The 15,693-nt window shown below is 44.3% G+C and overlaps 1 protein-coding gene across 32 annotated transcripts in view; it reads right to left on the bottom strand.

Annotated features, from left to right (window-relative positions):
* CLASP2 (cytoplasmic linker associated protein 2) overlaps positions 1 to 15,693 on the bottom strand; it is a 288,662-nt gene that overhangs the window by 89,543 nt on the left and 183,426 nt on the right. For 17 of the 32 annotated variants that reach the window (XM_065398871.1, XM_065398877.1, XM_065398874.1 and 14 more), the window contains 3 exons: positions 14,753 to 14,776; positions 4,040 to 4,057; positions 1,871 to 1,972 (listed from right to left, as the gene is read on the bottom strand). In XM_065398871.1, the coding sequence (XP_065254943.1) occupies positions 1,871 to 1,972; positions 4,040 to 4,057; positions 14,753 to 14,776 (144 nt within the window). Of the gene's footprint in view, positions 1 to 1,711; positions 1,739 to 1,870; positions 1,973 to 4,039; positions 4,058 to 14,752; positions 14,777 to 15,693 lie in introns of all 32 variants that reach the window. The other 15 variants (XM_065398860.1, XM_065398861.1, XM_065398889.1 and 12 more) reach the window with 3 other exon arrangements.

The following is a 15,693-nucleotide window of genomic DNA, read 5'->3' as shown; positions in this document are numbered from 1 at the left end:
TCTTTGTTTTCAAGGAAAACTTAACGCCACGCTTATGGGAATGCTTCCTTACCTCCAGACTAGTCCCCGGCGTGAGGTCCATAGTGGTGGTACCACCAGTGCTGGATCCGGACACAGTAGCAAGAGATGCATACCTAGCTGTTTCAGACCGATGTACTGGGGTGGGGTGGGGTGGGGTGGATTTCCCTGGCCGGGGTCTAAGCGAGTCCTCATGGAGACTTTCATAAGGTGCTTCTGGAGGCAAAGGCCCCAACCCTTTCAGGTACAGCTGCGGAAAGACTGGCAAATATTGCACCGTGATGTAATGTGGGCTTCTCCCAAGCAGTAGAGGCAGCACTGGTGTTTGTTGCTGACTGAGAAGGAACACGGGCAGGAGGCACAGAATTTGAAGCTCAGAGTCTTAGGCATTGTACCCATGTGAGAGTACTGGGAAGAGCAGGGAGGGAGGGTAGGGAAACCCCCCCCCCCCCCCAACTATCTATCCTAATCACTAACATTACAATAAACTACGATAAAACAGCTAAAAAAACTATAAATTGTAAAATTCTAAAACTATGTACAACCATGTTTTTAAAAGTGCTTCAAAGACAAAGACACTGAAAGTTCCAATCTGGACCAGGCGGTGATGAGAAGGAACTGAAGACGCGGTTGCTCCGCCTCGCCTTTTATCACCTCAGATGAAATCATGAGGCAAACCAGGGCTCACGCATGGACCAGTGGACACTATTTTCAAATTCTCTAGCTCTGGATGCATGGTGTGCATGCGTAAACCCTCGGTGGAATACAACAGAGACCATCTCTCGAAGAAGTTAAAGGTTTATAACTGTTAAAAAACAAACTGTCAACATCACATGTCAAAATATGCAAAGTAAATATCCTTAAATCAAACTCTAATAAATTCTCAAACATCATTTTTCTTATGGTGTCTGTCTGTAAGTTTTAATTATCATGAGTGGAAATATTTTTTCATTGGTTTATATGTGTACAGTGAAATAGACGTTTACTGATAAATATCTAATCCTTCCAAGCCTATACATATTGTTAATTTCAAACCTTAAGAATGCAGTCATTTCAAAATTTTAAAAATCATTTAAAGCCTAGATAGCATAAATCACTTTTAAAACATTGTATATTTTAAATAACCACCACCAATAATTTTAGCTCCAAAATTAAACTATTTCTATTGCCGCTGAGGTAGAAAAAAGTCCCAGTGAAAAACCCTCAGTGAAGAATTTAAAAAGAAAAATTAAATGCAAAACAAAAGGAAAGTTGAGGAGTAAAGATACTGGCGATATGTAGGAAACTAGAGTGCACCCAGGTGGCAATGGCAGTGTCTACTTTATAGTGAAAAGTAGAGGGGAAAACACAATTACTGAATTATACTTTTAGACTACTATTAACTAAAAAATAAGAGGATTTGGGTACCGAAGAACTAGGATTTTCAGGTCATCTATAAGTACAAAAAGACACCACCCACTTAACCTAACTTCTGATATTATATTTTTAAGTATTCTAGCTAGTTAGTACAGAAGATTTTGTTGGGGTTTTTTAAGACTACAAAGTAGTAATACAACCTATTACCTGTTATACAACCTATTTTAAGGGGTGAACTAGCCCTAATTTTTCTCCGAAAAATATGACAACACAAATTATCAAAGATTTCAAAAGCATGCAAATACTACTGACCCAAAGCACCGAAAAAAAAAAATACCTTCATTTTTGTCTGGCGATGATGAACCTAAGGCACAGAACAACAACTCAGTATGCGGCTTATGTTTTTTATATTAGCTTTGACCATTGCCATTGGTCAATGAATGTATGCTAAGCATATGGCCTATCTTTTTATCAAGTATTACTGATAAATACATACGCTGAGATTGAGAGACCACTTTCGTTCGACTACGTCCTCTAGAATCTGTCTTTGAATTTCCAATTCCAACAGACGGTGTTGAAAGCTTTGTTCGTATACGACCTATAAAGTAAAAATGACATTAAGAAAATAGTCTTCGTCACGAATAGAGATGTCATAGTGTTAATGAATGTTTTATTACGTTACTATAGTTGAAAACTGAAGATTTACATACTGGAAAACTCAATCATCCAAACCTCACTTGAAAAAAACCAACTCATAGTAGAAAATTAAATACCGCGATAGATTTAACTGCAAGTTAAGAAACACAAACACTTTTCTTTCTGACTGTAAGTACTTCAATAAAGAATTTATACACTATCAATTTTTAAAATTAAAACTAGCTCATCTTCATCAACACCAAATTAGATAACTCTAGTTTTCTCCAGAAATACACTGATTTTATATTTTTAAATGTAAAGCTTATGAAGTAAGAGTCAAGGAAAATATTTTATAATTTAGGAGGAGAGAAGTACATAATGTAACAAATATCATACTCTACTCATTACTACTTGAAGGCTGTAATTTTACTAACTTTCCTTTTTCATCCTCTAGGTAACAAAGCCAACCCTGACTCTCTTTTGAACAGGCCACTGAGGATTCTTGCCAACAATTCTGAGCAGCACTGCTCCGGTTTTTAGAGACCTGCAATCTTCTCTGTACCTCAGGATACCACTATACTCATGCCTATGGATGTGGACACAAAAGTAATTCTTTATGCTTTATAGCAATTTCCATACAAGGTTCTCAAAGAACTTTGCAAAGACTAATGAATAAGTCTCAACATCCATGTGAGGTAGAGAAATACTACCCTTGTTTTACAAAAGGAAGTACTGAGACACAGAGATTTTAAGGATTTGTCTGAAATTACTCAGGAAGTCTACAGCAGAACCCAAATAGAATTCAGCTCTCTCCAGAATGCCAACCGATAAGATAATCTTTTGTGTGACAACATCTCTACTCCTCAATGTTTAGACAATACAATGAAATTACCAAAGAAGGGAAGGTTCCAGCAGTATGAATGACAGTTAATAGGCAGATTACTCTTAAAAGTGAATAGCCAGAATTCTGCATACAGGTCCTAAACCAACATGAGAGCCCCACACAAAAACAATACTTAGAACAGCGAGTTGGACACAATTTTGGAAGGTCGCAAGAGGAAACTGCTTGAGAAGTGACGCTCTAGCGCAACAATTAATTCAATTTAAGACTGCGTTAACTTTAACAATAAAAAAGTTTTGCAGACATATAGGGTCAATCCTTGACCCAGAAGAATTAGGCACACAGGCTCATTATATCTAGTTTCCAGCCCCTTTAGGCTTTCCACAGCAGGATTTCAAGACCAGCCAAGTTAATATTATTCATCCAAGTAGAAGGAACAGTCCACAGAAGAAAGTCTATGGGAAGAGAGCCAGGATAAAGGAGGTTATTCACTTAGCTACTAGAAAGCAATGTATTACCATTACTGGTTAAATTGATTGGGACAAACTCTACCCTCAGTCACCCCATGCATTGGCACTATTTTCCCCACTAATTGTAATGAGGTTTCAGGGCACGTAACTGTGTACAGAATCTGGCCCAGAGAGTTTAGGAATATAGTGCGCCACCAATTTGGTTGATGCTGAATTATCAATAAAGGCCTGATTTAATTTCCATTAAAGTAAAAAACAAAATCTGTTTGAATGTTATGAGGCAAGCATAGTGATTGATTCTCTGGTGCTAGCTTAGAAGGGTTTTAACAATACATTCTAAAATGTTCTTCCACGTTTCAAATAGATAATTAATAATAGCACCTGCTTCCTGAGTGTGTGAGCACATCTGATCAACAGATGAGTTTTTCCTAATTAGTTTGTAATTTAAAAGATACAAACATAATACTCCTGGAATTTTATAGTAAAATGTTAAGCAATGACATTTTTATTGCAAATGATCGCCTGAGAACCAAAATCATAATGCAAAAGAATTAACAAAAATACAACTTCAATAACCAAATATCAGATGCGTAAGCCAAATGGAATGACCCGCCCAACCACCAAAATGAGCTAATTCTACTTCTAGAACTTAGTTTGTATAAATGAAAACATGAAGATGAAGTATTTGCTATTCTAACAAAAGATTAATTTTTCTTACCATCTTCAGAAGCTGTTCCTAAACAGAAAAAAAATAATAAAACAATGATATTCCAAACAGCACTATTCTTTGATTCAATTCCTTTTAATGAGAGACTACTTACATGAAATTAGAGTACCTTGACAAACTATGTTTATTATGTAAGAATGGATCTTAACCTCTGCTCTCTTGCATTGCAACTCCATCATTAAACTACAGTGGAAAGCCAAAGGCTACATTGTGAGCTGATTGTAGAAATACATAATGCACTGCTGGACCCCAAACTTTCTTTGAAAAACCATGGAATATCAAAGAAAAATTGAAGTTTTAATCATACATATGAGTTTAAGACAGTTAAGTAGCATGTCAAGAACAGACTTTGCTACCAAGCTTACTACCACAACCAACTGCTAAGGAAATTAGGTGACAGATGCACATTGTGCACATTTGCATATAGAATTCCAATGCAAGCTCCAGGTTGAAGTAAACAATATAGACCCAGTGCATTAAACACTGGGCAGAGAGAAGCTGATAGAAGATGTTAGAAAGGAGGATTCATTCAAACAAAGTTCAAACTGATGGTCTAAAAGGGTGTACATTTTTTAAGGAAAGTCCTGCTTGGAAGAGTGAGCTGAGAGAAAAACAAAGTTACTGAAAATGGGTCACAGTTGGAGTGTGTATGATAGTTTAATGAAGCAAAGTATACACATACATGACAGTTATGACAAAATCTGAGGTAAAACACACATCAGTGCCCTGAAAACCAAAGAATGGGTGAATATATTCAGGAAGTGACAGGATTTGTAAAATATTCCCACTACTGGTTTGTAATTTTTTTCTAATCCAATGTTGTTTCTGAATTCTGAGCTGACCGTAGTAATCAAAAAAGCCATTCAGCATCTTCACCTCATCTAGAGGTTGTGGGAGGTTAACCTCCTGTAAACCTTGCTAGGACTATGCACACTTTTGCCTCTTCTAGACTGAGCTACATTTACAGCAGGATCACCACTGAAGCCTCAGAAGCTCCAGCTAGTGCAGTCTGCAACACTCCTGTCTTTTAAAGTGCCACCCTATCCTAATAATGACTTTTTAAAAATCGTGTTGTGAGAGTGTGTCTCAGTTTTCCAAATCAAGTTTGCCCAGCTTGCATATAAAATATATTTTTTTTAAACTGCCAGTGCTGCAAATTCATCCTGGACTCTTATCAAGTTGCGTTTATTCTATCTTGCACATCATCACAAGTAACAGAAGTCCTGAAGAGCAAATTATGTCGTCAGCTATATCTGCATAGTCCCATTCTCTTCCAGACACCTTTGAAAATCCACTGAAGACCACAGGATTGCACATGTCTACCCGAGAGCAGAACTTGGCCTGCAGAGCCCATATTACTTGTGATGATACACAAAATGGAAAAAAAAAGCAAAACAAAACAAAACAAAACAGCTTGACCGCAAGAGTTCAAGGTGAATTTGGGATGCTGCTAATTATAAAAGTGATATGCAACCTAATCAAATTTTTATTTGGAAATCAGAGAAAAGAATACAGAACCGTACAATGCTGTTCGATAGGGCAGACCAATACCTTATGGAATTTGGGCTGCTATAAGCAAAAAGTGACAGTTACTTACCTGAGTTCAAGAGGGCTCTGCATATTTCCAATTACCACCTTGTGGCAGCAGCCTTTTTTTGCTATATCAGCTAGAGTGCTCGCGCATTCCCCCTCCACTTGGCGACCCAAAGCACTGAGGGCAAGGCTATAAATGGGACAGAGCACCCTTTGCTCCTTAGCTCCTTCTACCATACAGCCAGAGAACATAATTACAAGAACTCTGAAAGAGGGTGGGAACTGTGAATATGCAGAGCCATCTCAAAGAACTCCAGTGACAGGTAAGTAACCTTCATTTCTTCTTTGAGTGGCTCCGCATATTCCAACTTATAGGATAGATTGATAAGCAGTGCTGATACCAACCTGGAGATGGGAACAGAGTCCTAGTTGAATAAAGACTGAAGTATCGCCTTGCCAAACCCAGCATGCGCTCTAGAAACTAAATTCACAGGACAATGCTTGGTGAAGGTATGTACAAATATGGGTTGCAGGTCTGAAGAGCTCAGCAACTGGCACCAGCCTCTGAAAAGCAAAGGAAGTAGCCACAGCTCTAGTAGAATGTGATCTGATTGAAGCAGGCACAGGAACTCTCACTAGCATATAACTCAAAGATACAGAAGCTTGATCCACTGTGAAATAGTCTGGGAAGAACCCGTAATGCCTCATATTATTCTTGGCATATGAGAAGAACAGTCTAGAAGTTTTAAATGTGGAAATCAGCTACCACCTTATGTAAAAACTAAGGATCACGTCTAAAGACAACCTTTTCCTTCTGATACTAAGTAAAAGGTGGATCAGCCATGAGTGCATTCAATTCACTCACTCTACTGGCTGATGTAATGGCAATAATTAAAGCAGTTTTCAGGAATAAATGATGCAACGAGCACTTTAGCTATGGGCTCAAACAGGTATTTCATCAAAGTGGTGAAGACCAAACCGAGGTCCCAAGAAGGGACGCAATTTTTAGCAGAAGGATATGCATTTGACAAACTTTTCCTGAAGCATGAACAAACAGCAATCGATCATCAACTCGAATATGATATGTGGAGATGGAAACCAAAGAAACCTTTATCAATGAATTAGATAGGATCAAGCTTCTTCTGCATCCACGCCTGAAACATAGGCCATTTTGGACAGTCAGATTCTAGTGGACTGTTTCCTGGATTTAACCAGTATATCCTGCACAGACGAAGAACACGACTGCTCAGGTGCAGACAGAGTCGAAGTCCGATCACTCATGCCATCAGATGAAGGGTCTGCAGGTCTGGGTGAAAAATCCTGCTCCCCTTCTTGCACAGAAGATCTGGAGACAGACTTTGCCAGACAGCTGAAGGTCTGTGAACCACTGCAGATGTGGCCAAGCCAGGGCAATGAGTATTATTCCTTGCTCTGTCCAGATTTATCTTCCTTGCCACATTTTGTATCAAGGGAAAAGGAGGGATGGCATACATCAAAGCCCTCCCTCAGTGCAGAAGAAAAGCGCCCAAGAAAGACAGACTATCCCTACTTGCTCTGGAACAGAAAAGATGACACTTTTTCTGCTGAATCTTGTCGCGAACAAGTCCACAACTGGTTGATGCCATCTGGAAAAAAGGGTCTGAACTAACTGGTCCGTCAGGGAGGCATTCCTGCTGAGGCAATATGCAACTACAGTCAGGCCTTGATTTACATGGTATTTTCTTTGCACGGTTTCAGTTATGCATGGTCAAGTAATTGTACACGGTAGGGATTCACTTTTACATGGTGAAGTGCTGTTGCCAAGATGCACAAATCAGGGGCGTAGTCAGGACCCTACACTTGGGGTGGGTGGGCAATGATGGGAGTGGGGAAGGAAAGGCAGGAGGAATGGGGCGCCTCCCCTCACTCTCTCTAGCTGGCCTCATGGGGGGCCACAGAAATGCTGGCCAAGGGCTCCAGGCGCGGGGTCGAAGTGCAGGGGCTTGCACACTCTGCTTGCCTGGCACTCCTCCTGGGGAGCGGGGTTGGGAGCTTGCCCCGCTCTGCCCGCCCAGCGCTCCAGCTGGGGAGCAGGGTCGGGAGCCTTACCCCGCTCCACCCGCCTGGCCTTCCAGCCGGGGAGCGGGCAAGCCTCCGTGCCCTAACCCTGCTCCCCAGCAGGAACACTGGGGGTGGGGGGGAAGAGGCGGAGCAGGACAAGCTCCCAACCCCGCACCCCATCTGCAGCGCTGGGAGGAGCAGGGCAAGCCCTGGACCCCGCTCCCCAGCTGGAGCACCGTGCGGGCAGGAGGAGTGGGGTGAGCCCACGATCCCACTCTCTCACAGGAGCGCCAGGCAGCTGGGCAGAGCGGTGCAAGCCCCTGCGCTCCAACCCCTGCCCCAGGTGCATGCCTGGGTGGCCTCTTCCCAGAGCGTCCATGGCCCCCCGCACAGCCGGCTGGAGGGGGTGAATGGAGGCGTCCCGATCCTTTTTGCTTCCCCTCCCCCATCCCGTCATTGCCCCCCCACCTGAAGTCAGGGCCCATCCCACTGCTCCACACTCCCCAGCCTCCCCAGATGAACCCTCAGAGTTCTGACTTCAACAACATGATGATAATGCTGATACTGTATCAAGTTCATCCTCACCATGAATAAAGGTTAGTACCTGTACTGTAGTAAGTTTGAATTTCATTAAATGTTTTTACTAAAACCTGTAGTACTATACTGTATTGTATAAATTAGGGAGGTCATCTTATGAGCCTGAAACCTAAACCCATAGACCCTTAGTATCTTTTTTACACGATTTCTATTTGCACAGTATTTTTTTAAGAATATAACCACAGTGTAAATCGAGGCCTGACTGTACAGTGTCTTCCCCGGCCAAATGTACTGCTACATAAACGTCATGGCAGATGCACCAATTCCATAGCTTTATCACCAATGCAAAAGGAGTGGAGTGAGCACCCACCTGTTTGACGATATAATGCACTGCTGACATTTTGTCCACTACTACTTGCATGACCTTCCCTTGAAAGTGAGGGAGGAATAATCTTAGGGTCAGGTGAACAGCTCTTAGTTCCAGTACGTTGATGTGCAATGTTCTTTCCTTGAGAAGTCAAACGTCCTTAAACCATTAAGTGGTTCAAATGTCCCCTCAACCTTTGGATGATGCATATGAAATCACTGTCTGGGATGGATCTGAGGGATTGAACTGCACACCTTTGAGCTCGTTGGTCCTGTCTGGCAACCAGTCTAGTGAGGTTATAATGTTCTGGGGCATCATGAGCAATGTGCAATATCATCTGCATAGATGAATTTATGGGATTATGTGACCAGAATGTCACTGGTATAGAGACTGAACAGTGCAGGTGCTAAAACAGATCCTTGTGGGAGGCCATTGTTCAATCTCTGTGATTTGCTAGCAGATTCACCAACATGTACAGTGAATCTTCTATTACTCGGCATCTTGATGATGAGAGTATTGTTGATTATCATTAGCTTTCCCATGCCAACTTCAGCCAGAGACCTTTGAGCCATACAGTATCATATGCAGAAGAAAGGTCAATTGATGCTGCCGCTGTTTTTAATTTTAACTGATAGATTTCACAGATTCTATGTAGCTGGTTAAGACCAGTACCCGGCCCAGTTTCTTCAGGAATTCTGGATATATTCTGTCCATTCCTACTGCTTTCCTGGGCTTAGTGTTGGAGACCCATGTCCGTTTCATCTACTGTTAATGGGCAGAAAGGGGTGAATACAACTGGCACTACTTTACTGAGCAGTAAAGTTGTTTGTGGACTTGCTGCCTTATGTTCTTATCCATTGGCACACGGGTGCTGGCAATCAACTATGCAGCAATGGCACCTGCACTTACTTGAGGTGGTTCGCACACTGCTGGAGCTACCCTGCCTAATCTCGCAAATTCATAACTGGAGATGAAGGTGAGGATCCAGGAACTGAAGGCACATGCCTCCCCTCTTGTGTGCCATGCACTTCAAAGCCAGATCCGAGACATGCTCCAGAGGTAGAGGGTGGACTAGGGCCATCACCATGGTGGAACTCTTCGGAACTAAGGAAGTACTTGGGGTCAAGACAGGAGCAAGGTCTGCTATGACACCGAATCCAATGGTCCACATGGGCTAATCTCCCTCACTGCTGTGACTGGGGATGGGGCTGATCTCCACTTAGGAACCATAGCAGTGTTATCTGAAATAAGCATAACCGAGAACTCTGATGCATGGGAACTGGCACTGCTAACATTGGCAGTCTTGCTCCTATGCTGCTTTTTCCTCGGTGCCACAGCATCTCAGGCTGATGGTCCTTGTTCACAGGTACCACTCATGTCCATCTTCCAGAATCTGGAAGATATAGTTGGAGCCAATTCTGCAGCTGTGGGGGCCCAGTCAGAGTTAGACTATTGTAAGGCATGAGATACTGCACTGGTGAGGGTGGCCAGACTGGTCCTTGACATTTTCTCTATAAGTGAGGTGGAGGGATGTGATCACACAGGCCTTGATTTAGACATGTATGTCCTTGGAGGTTTGAAGGGGAGAGGCACAGGAACCAAGTCCAGCCCCATCAGAGGATGTGGCTTGTTGGAACCCTGCAGTCTGCTGGAGCCACCAGAGACCACCAGCGCAGAGGTTGGTAGTCCCTGGAAGCAAAGTCTAATCTTAAGAAGGTCTAACCTTAAGGGCCTCCTTAAAGCAGTAGTTGGAGACGAATCTCCCCATCCTGGAGGGCTCTGGGGGTGAGGGTCTGGCAAATCAAACACCCAGATGGTGAGTGGCCTACACATAGACACTTCAGGGACATATCATCTGATACCAGGAAAATGGCTGGACAGGAAGCGCATCTCTTAAATCAGGTTCCTTTGGCTTCCTCGATTCCACCATTCCTCAGAACTGGGGAAGTACCCTAACTGCTAGTAGCTAACTGAAAGCTAACACTAACTATCTCTGAAGAGAAAACTCTTGGCTTCAAGGAACTGGAGGGTTCACATCCGTCCTGTCATGTGATTGGAAGGAACAGAGGTGAGACGGGCACTCCAACCCTTTTATAGCCTCCACCTTAGTGCATCAGGATGCCAACTGGAGGGGTGAAAGAGCACTCTAGCTCAGGAGTGACCAACCTGTGGCTCCGGAGCCACATGCGGCTCTTCAGAAGTTAATATGCGGCTCCTTGTATAGGCACCGACTCCGGGGCTGGAGCTACAGCGCCAACTTTCCAATGTGCCAGGGGATGCTCATTGCTCAAACCCTGGCTCTGCCCACACTCCACCCCTTCCTGCCCCCTCCCCTGAGCCTACTATTCCCTCACTCCTCCCCTCCCCCCCCAGAGTCCCCTGCACACCACAAAACAGCTGATCAGGAGGTGCAACGAGGGAGGGGGAGGCGCTGATTGGTGGAGCTGCCGGTGGGCAGGAGGCACTGGGAGCCAGGGGGTGAGCTGATGGGGGGCTGCTGGCGTATTACTTTGGCTCTTTGGCAATGTACATTGGTAAATTCTGGCTCCTTCTCCGGCTCAGGTTGGTCACCCCTGCTCTAGCTGATACTCAGGGCCGGCTTTAGGCCGATTCCCCTGAATGGGGCCCTGCGCAGCTGTCCACCCTGCCTCCGGCCCACTTCCCCCTCCTCCCCTGAACGCTCCGCCCACCTTCTCCTCCCCCTCCCCTGCTTCCCGCGAATCAGATGTTCGCGGGAAGCCTGAAACAAGCAGCAGGCAGGAGGTAAGCGGGGGGGGGGGGGGGGGGGAAGCGGAGGCGCGATGAGAGTTCCAGGGAGGCGCAGTGCGGCCCAGTCCGGCCCTGGCCGAGTGCGCGGCTCCCCCCAGCCCCAGCCCGGTCCCGGCCGAGTGGCTCTGGCCCGGCCCGGCTCGGGCCCCGTGGCGCCGGTCTCGGTCCCGGCTGAGCGGCTCCGGCCCGGACCCAGAACCGGCCAAGTGGCTCGGGCCCGGCTCGGGCCCTTCGGTGCTGGCCCTGGCCAAGTGGCGCCGGCCCGGCCCGAGAGGCTCCGGCCCGGCCCCGGCCCGGACGTGGACCTGGCCGAGCGGCTCTGGCCCAGCTCAGCTCGGGCCCTGCGGCGCCGGCCCCAGCCGAGCGGCGCCAGCGCGGACTGAGAGGCTCCGGCCCGGCCCTGGCCCAGCGGCTCCGGCCCAGGCCCAGACCCGGACCCGGACCCAGCCCCGGGCGGGCCCGGACCCGCCCTGGACCCAGCCCGAGCGGGCCCGGACCCGCCCTGGACCCAGCCCGAGCGGGCCCGGACCCGGCCCAGACCCGGACCCAGCCGAGCGGCTCCAGGCAGCGCGGTAAGGGGGCAGGAGGCAGGTGTTGGAAGAGGGCAGGGGAGTTCTGAGGGTTGTGGGGGGGGTGGATAGGGGTCGGGGCGGTCAGAGGGCAGGGAACAGGGGGATTGAATGGGGGCAAGGGTTCTGGGGGGGCAGTCAGGAAGGAGCAGGGGTTGGGTTGGGCGGTGGGGGGCAGTCAGGGGCAGGGGTTCCAGGGGCAGTCGGGGACAGAGAGAAGGGGTGGTTGGATGGGGCAGGGGTCCCAGTGGGCCATCAGGAATGACAGGAAGGGTTGGATGGGGCGGCAGGGGGCAGTCAGGGGACAGGGAAGGGGGGTGGATGGGGCAGGGGTCCCGGGGTGTGTGTCAAGAACTTGAGGTAGGCTTAGCATGCATCCGCATACATTACGCAATGTATGTAATATATAATTTTGTTATTATTTATATAGTTATGGAAAGTAAATAATACATGGAAGAAATGAAAGGTGTTTTTTTATGTTTTTTTTTTTTTTTTTTTTTTTTAAAGTCATCCCTGTTGGGGCCCCGCCGAAAATGTTCAAATTGGGCCCCGCACTTCCTAAAGCCGGCCCTGCTGATACTCCTGCAAGCGGATTCTACCGCAAGGCAACACAAATGGGTGCAACGCCCATAAATGGGAATATGCAAAGCCACTTGAAAAACATCACTTGTACTCCATGCTCTTTACTGGCTTACAATTAGCTGCAAAGTGCAAAGCACCATGCTGGTTATCCATAATTCTTCAAATGGTTTGGGATTCTGGTATTTTAAAAATCTCTTCTCCTGTGTGCCACCTAACTGCATTTTCAATGGAGACCTTGGTTCTGGAATTCAAACCCTCTTGAGGTCTGCTAATCTCTGATGGCCTTTACGATGTGGTTCAGAATGAGTGTGTATTTAATATGATTATTTGCTCATCTGACTCAATGGATGAAAAGATAGGTATGATGGTAGGAAATGGTGCCTGCTTTGTTGACAGTAGCTATTGTTCTTCATTTTTCTAAACACTAGGATATAGTTACAATACATGTGACAAAAGTTTATATAGATTTCAGCATCTTTCAAGCCAACATGGCCAATGTTAATATCCTTGGGCAAATATCAAACTCAGCTATTATGGCAAGGCAGGAAGCAGATGAAGCACTAGTTATAGCTAGAGTACTTGTGGCACCTTAGAGACTAACAAATTTATTAGAGCATAAGCTTTCGTGGGCTACAACCCACTTCTTCGGATGCATAAAGAGTGAACCATATATTGAGGAGATATATATATACACACACATACAGAGAGCATGAACAGGTGGGAGTTGTCTTACCAACTCTGAGAGGCCAATTAAGTAAGAGAAAAAAAAAAACTTTTGAAGTGATAATCAAGATGGTTCAGTACAGACAGTTTGATAAGAAGCAAGTGTGAAAATACTTACAAGGGGAGATAGATTCAATGTTTGTAATGGCTCAGCCATTCCCAATCCCTATTTAGCCCTGAGTTGATTGTGTCTAGTTTGCATATCAATTCCAGCTCAGCAGTCTCTCAGCAGTCTCTCGTCCAACGAGAGACTGCTGAGCTGGAATTGATATGCAAACTAGACACAATCAACTCAGGGCTAAATAGGGATTGGGAATGGCTGAGCCATTACAAACATTGAATCTATCTCCCCTTGTAAGTATTTTCACACTTGCTTCTTATCAAACTGTCTGTACTGAACCATCTTGATTATCACTTCAAAAGTTTTTTTTCTCTTACTTAATTGGCCTCTCAGAGTTGGTAAGACAACTCCCACCTGTTCATGCTCTCTGTATGTGTGTGTATATATACATCTCCTCAATATATGGTTCACTCTTTATGCATCCGAAGAAGTGGGTTGTAGCCCACGAAAGCTTATGCTCTAATAAATTTGTTAGTCTCTAAGGTGCCACAAGTACTCCTGTTATTTTTGCGGATACAGACTAACACGGCTGCTACTCTGAAACCTGTAGTTATAGCTACTTATTGGAAGCATCTAGCTGTAGCATAGTAACAATTGCTAGAGGAATGCTGCTTCTCAGAAGGCCTTTTCAATTATGACAGGAGATATAGCTGACAACTAGCTAAAGATTGTTTAATATACAGCTAGAACAAATAAATACTAAAATGCTATTTGAGGGAAAGTCTATAAATCTTTAAAACATTCTGTTAAACATGCTGGAGGCTATGTAATCCATGAATGAAGGCCTACTCAGCAATAATTATCTTTAAAAATAATTAAATTGTTTAAAGTTGACAGCGTCTTGTTAAACGTCTCCTAATTTGACTATTTTAAAATCTAGGTTCTTACAAGAGCACTCTTTACATAATGCATCTGATTTTTAAAAGATCTAAAATATTTTACAATAATTTTCTGTTCCCTTATTGATGTTTATGAAGGTCTTCTCCGCAAAAAAAGAAACTGACTGACAATACAGGAGAAATTATGAAACCCCTGAACCTCTGAAACACAAGGTACCGCCAAATACAAAAACTTTTCACAGTAGCATATACAAAACTTTCAAGATTAAGTTTTCAAGTTGATGGTACCCTAGCTGGTAAAGTCGGCGTCTAAATAAAGAAGGACAAAAGCTTCTATTCATAATATGATTGGTCATTATGGAAATAACATCCAATTAAAGATAAACGAAGTTTCTTTTAAAGCTGGATACCTGACATCCATAACGTCAAGATATATTGACAAATACAGTAATTTGAAAGACAACCACTTTAAGTCTAAAATTAGTGTACAGAGGGGTTAATGAAGACATTTTACATATTGATCAATAAAGGTGTGTAGTACAAACATCAAGTACTTTACATGAAATGTAATTTCAAAAGATGTTTTAATAGGATTAGAAGAGGGCAGACAAAACAAGTTCTTACCATCCATCTTGTCAGAAGTATCCTCTTTGTTGAAAGAGCAAGCAAAGAAACAGGGAAAACTTAGTGTGTTAGAATAAAGACATTCATAACAGAGTCATAAAACATTCATTAAAGAAACTATATTAATAGTAAACACTGAAGACATTTGTAGATCTAATTCATTTGTGTAAACTTTAGAAAAGTTAGTGGTTCCCAACCTAATATATGCAAAAATACAAGACGCCCCCCACCCACCCAAAAAAAAAAAAAAAAAAAAAAAAAAAAGAGAGATGTGGAACCTATTTGCATTATCTAGATTTGAGCAAACCCTGGAAGCAAAGGTTATGAACTTTTTCAGGATACATCAATTGCTTGGTGCTCAATAGTCAATAAGAATTTAAATTTACATACATTTATAGTGTTACTGAACCACTATGACCCCACTTCTGAAATTCTACCACTTAACTTGAAACCTCAGAGGGGGAGGCAGTAGAAATTTAAGAAAAACAAACAGGACAGCACAATAAAGGCAGAAAAAAAGGAAGGGCGACTAGTATGTATAGCTTAAAAGCAACTCAAGATTTTTCTATTCATTTGGCATGGAGTGTGTATTGCAAGAAAAGGAGTACGCAGATTTTGAGTATAATATAAGCAAAATAAAGGCTGAGTACCACTACAATACTTACTAGTGCAGTGTTTCTCAAATGTGGCCGCCGTGGCCACATGCGGCCACCAGGGTTTTTTCCTGCAGCCACAACAGCCTCTTGTGCAGAGGTGGGGGAGGGACAAAGCAGTGGCCCCTCCCTGCAGCGCTCAAGGGCGGGCTTCAGCCCCCGCCCCCCCTCCACAGTTCAGCCAGAGGCTTGGGCGACATGCTATAGTCCCCCCTCACCCAGTGGCAGCCGCAGGACTCTGGCAGCAGGCGCTGCAGGCCTCCTAAGGTGGGCTTCAGCGCCCCCTTC

This window comes from Emys orbicularis, chromosome 2, assembly GCF_028017835.1.
Source record: "Emys orbicularis isolate rEmyOrb1 chromosome 2, rEmyOrb1.hap1, whole genome shotgun sequence".
NCBI lineage: Eukaryota > Metazoa > Chordata > Testudines > Emydidae > Emys > Emys orbicularis.
The sequence above is the reverse complement of the archived record's forward strand: the minus strand, read 5'-3'. Positions and strand labels throughout refer to the sequence as shown.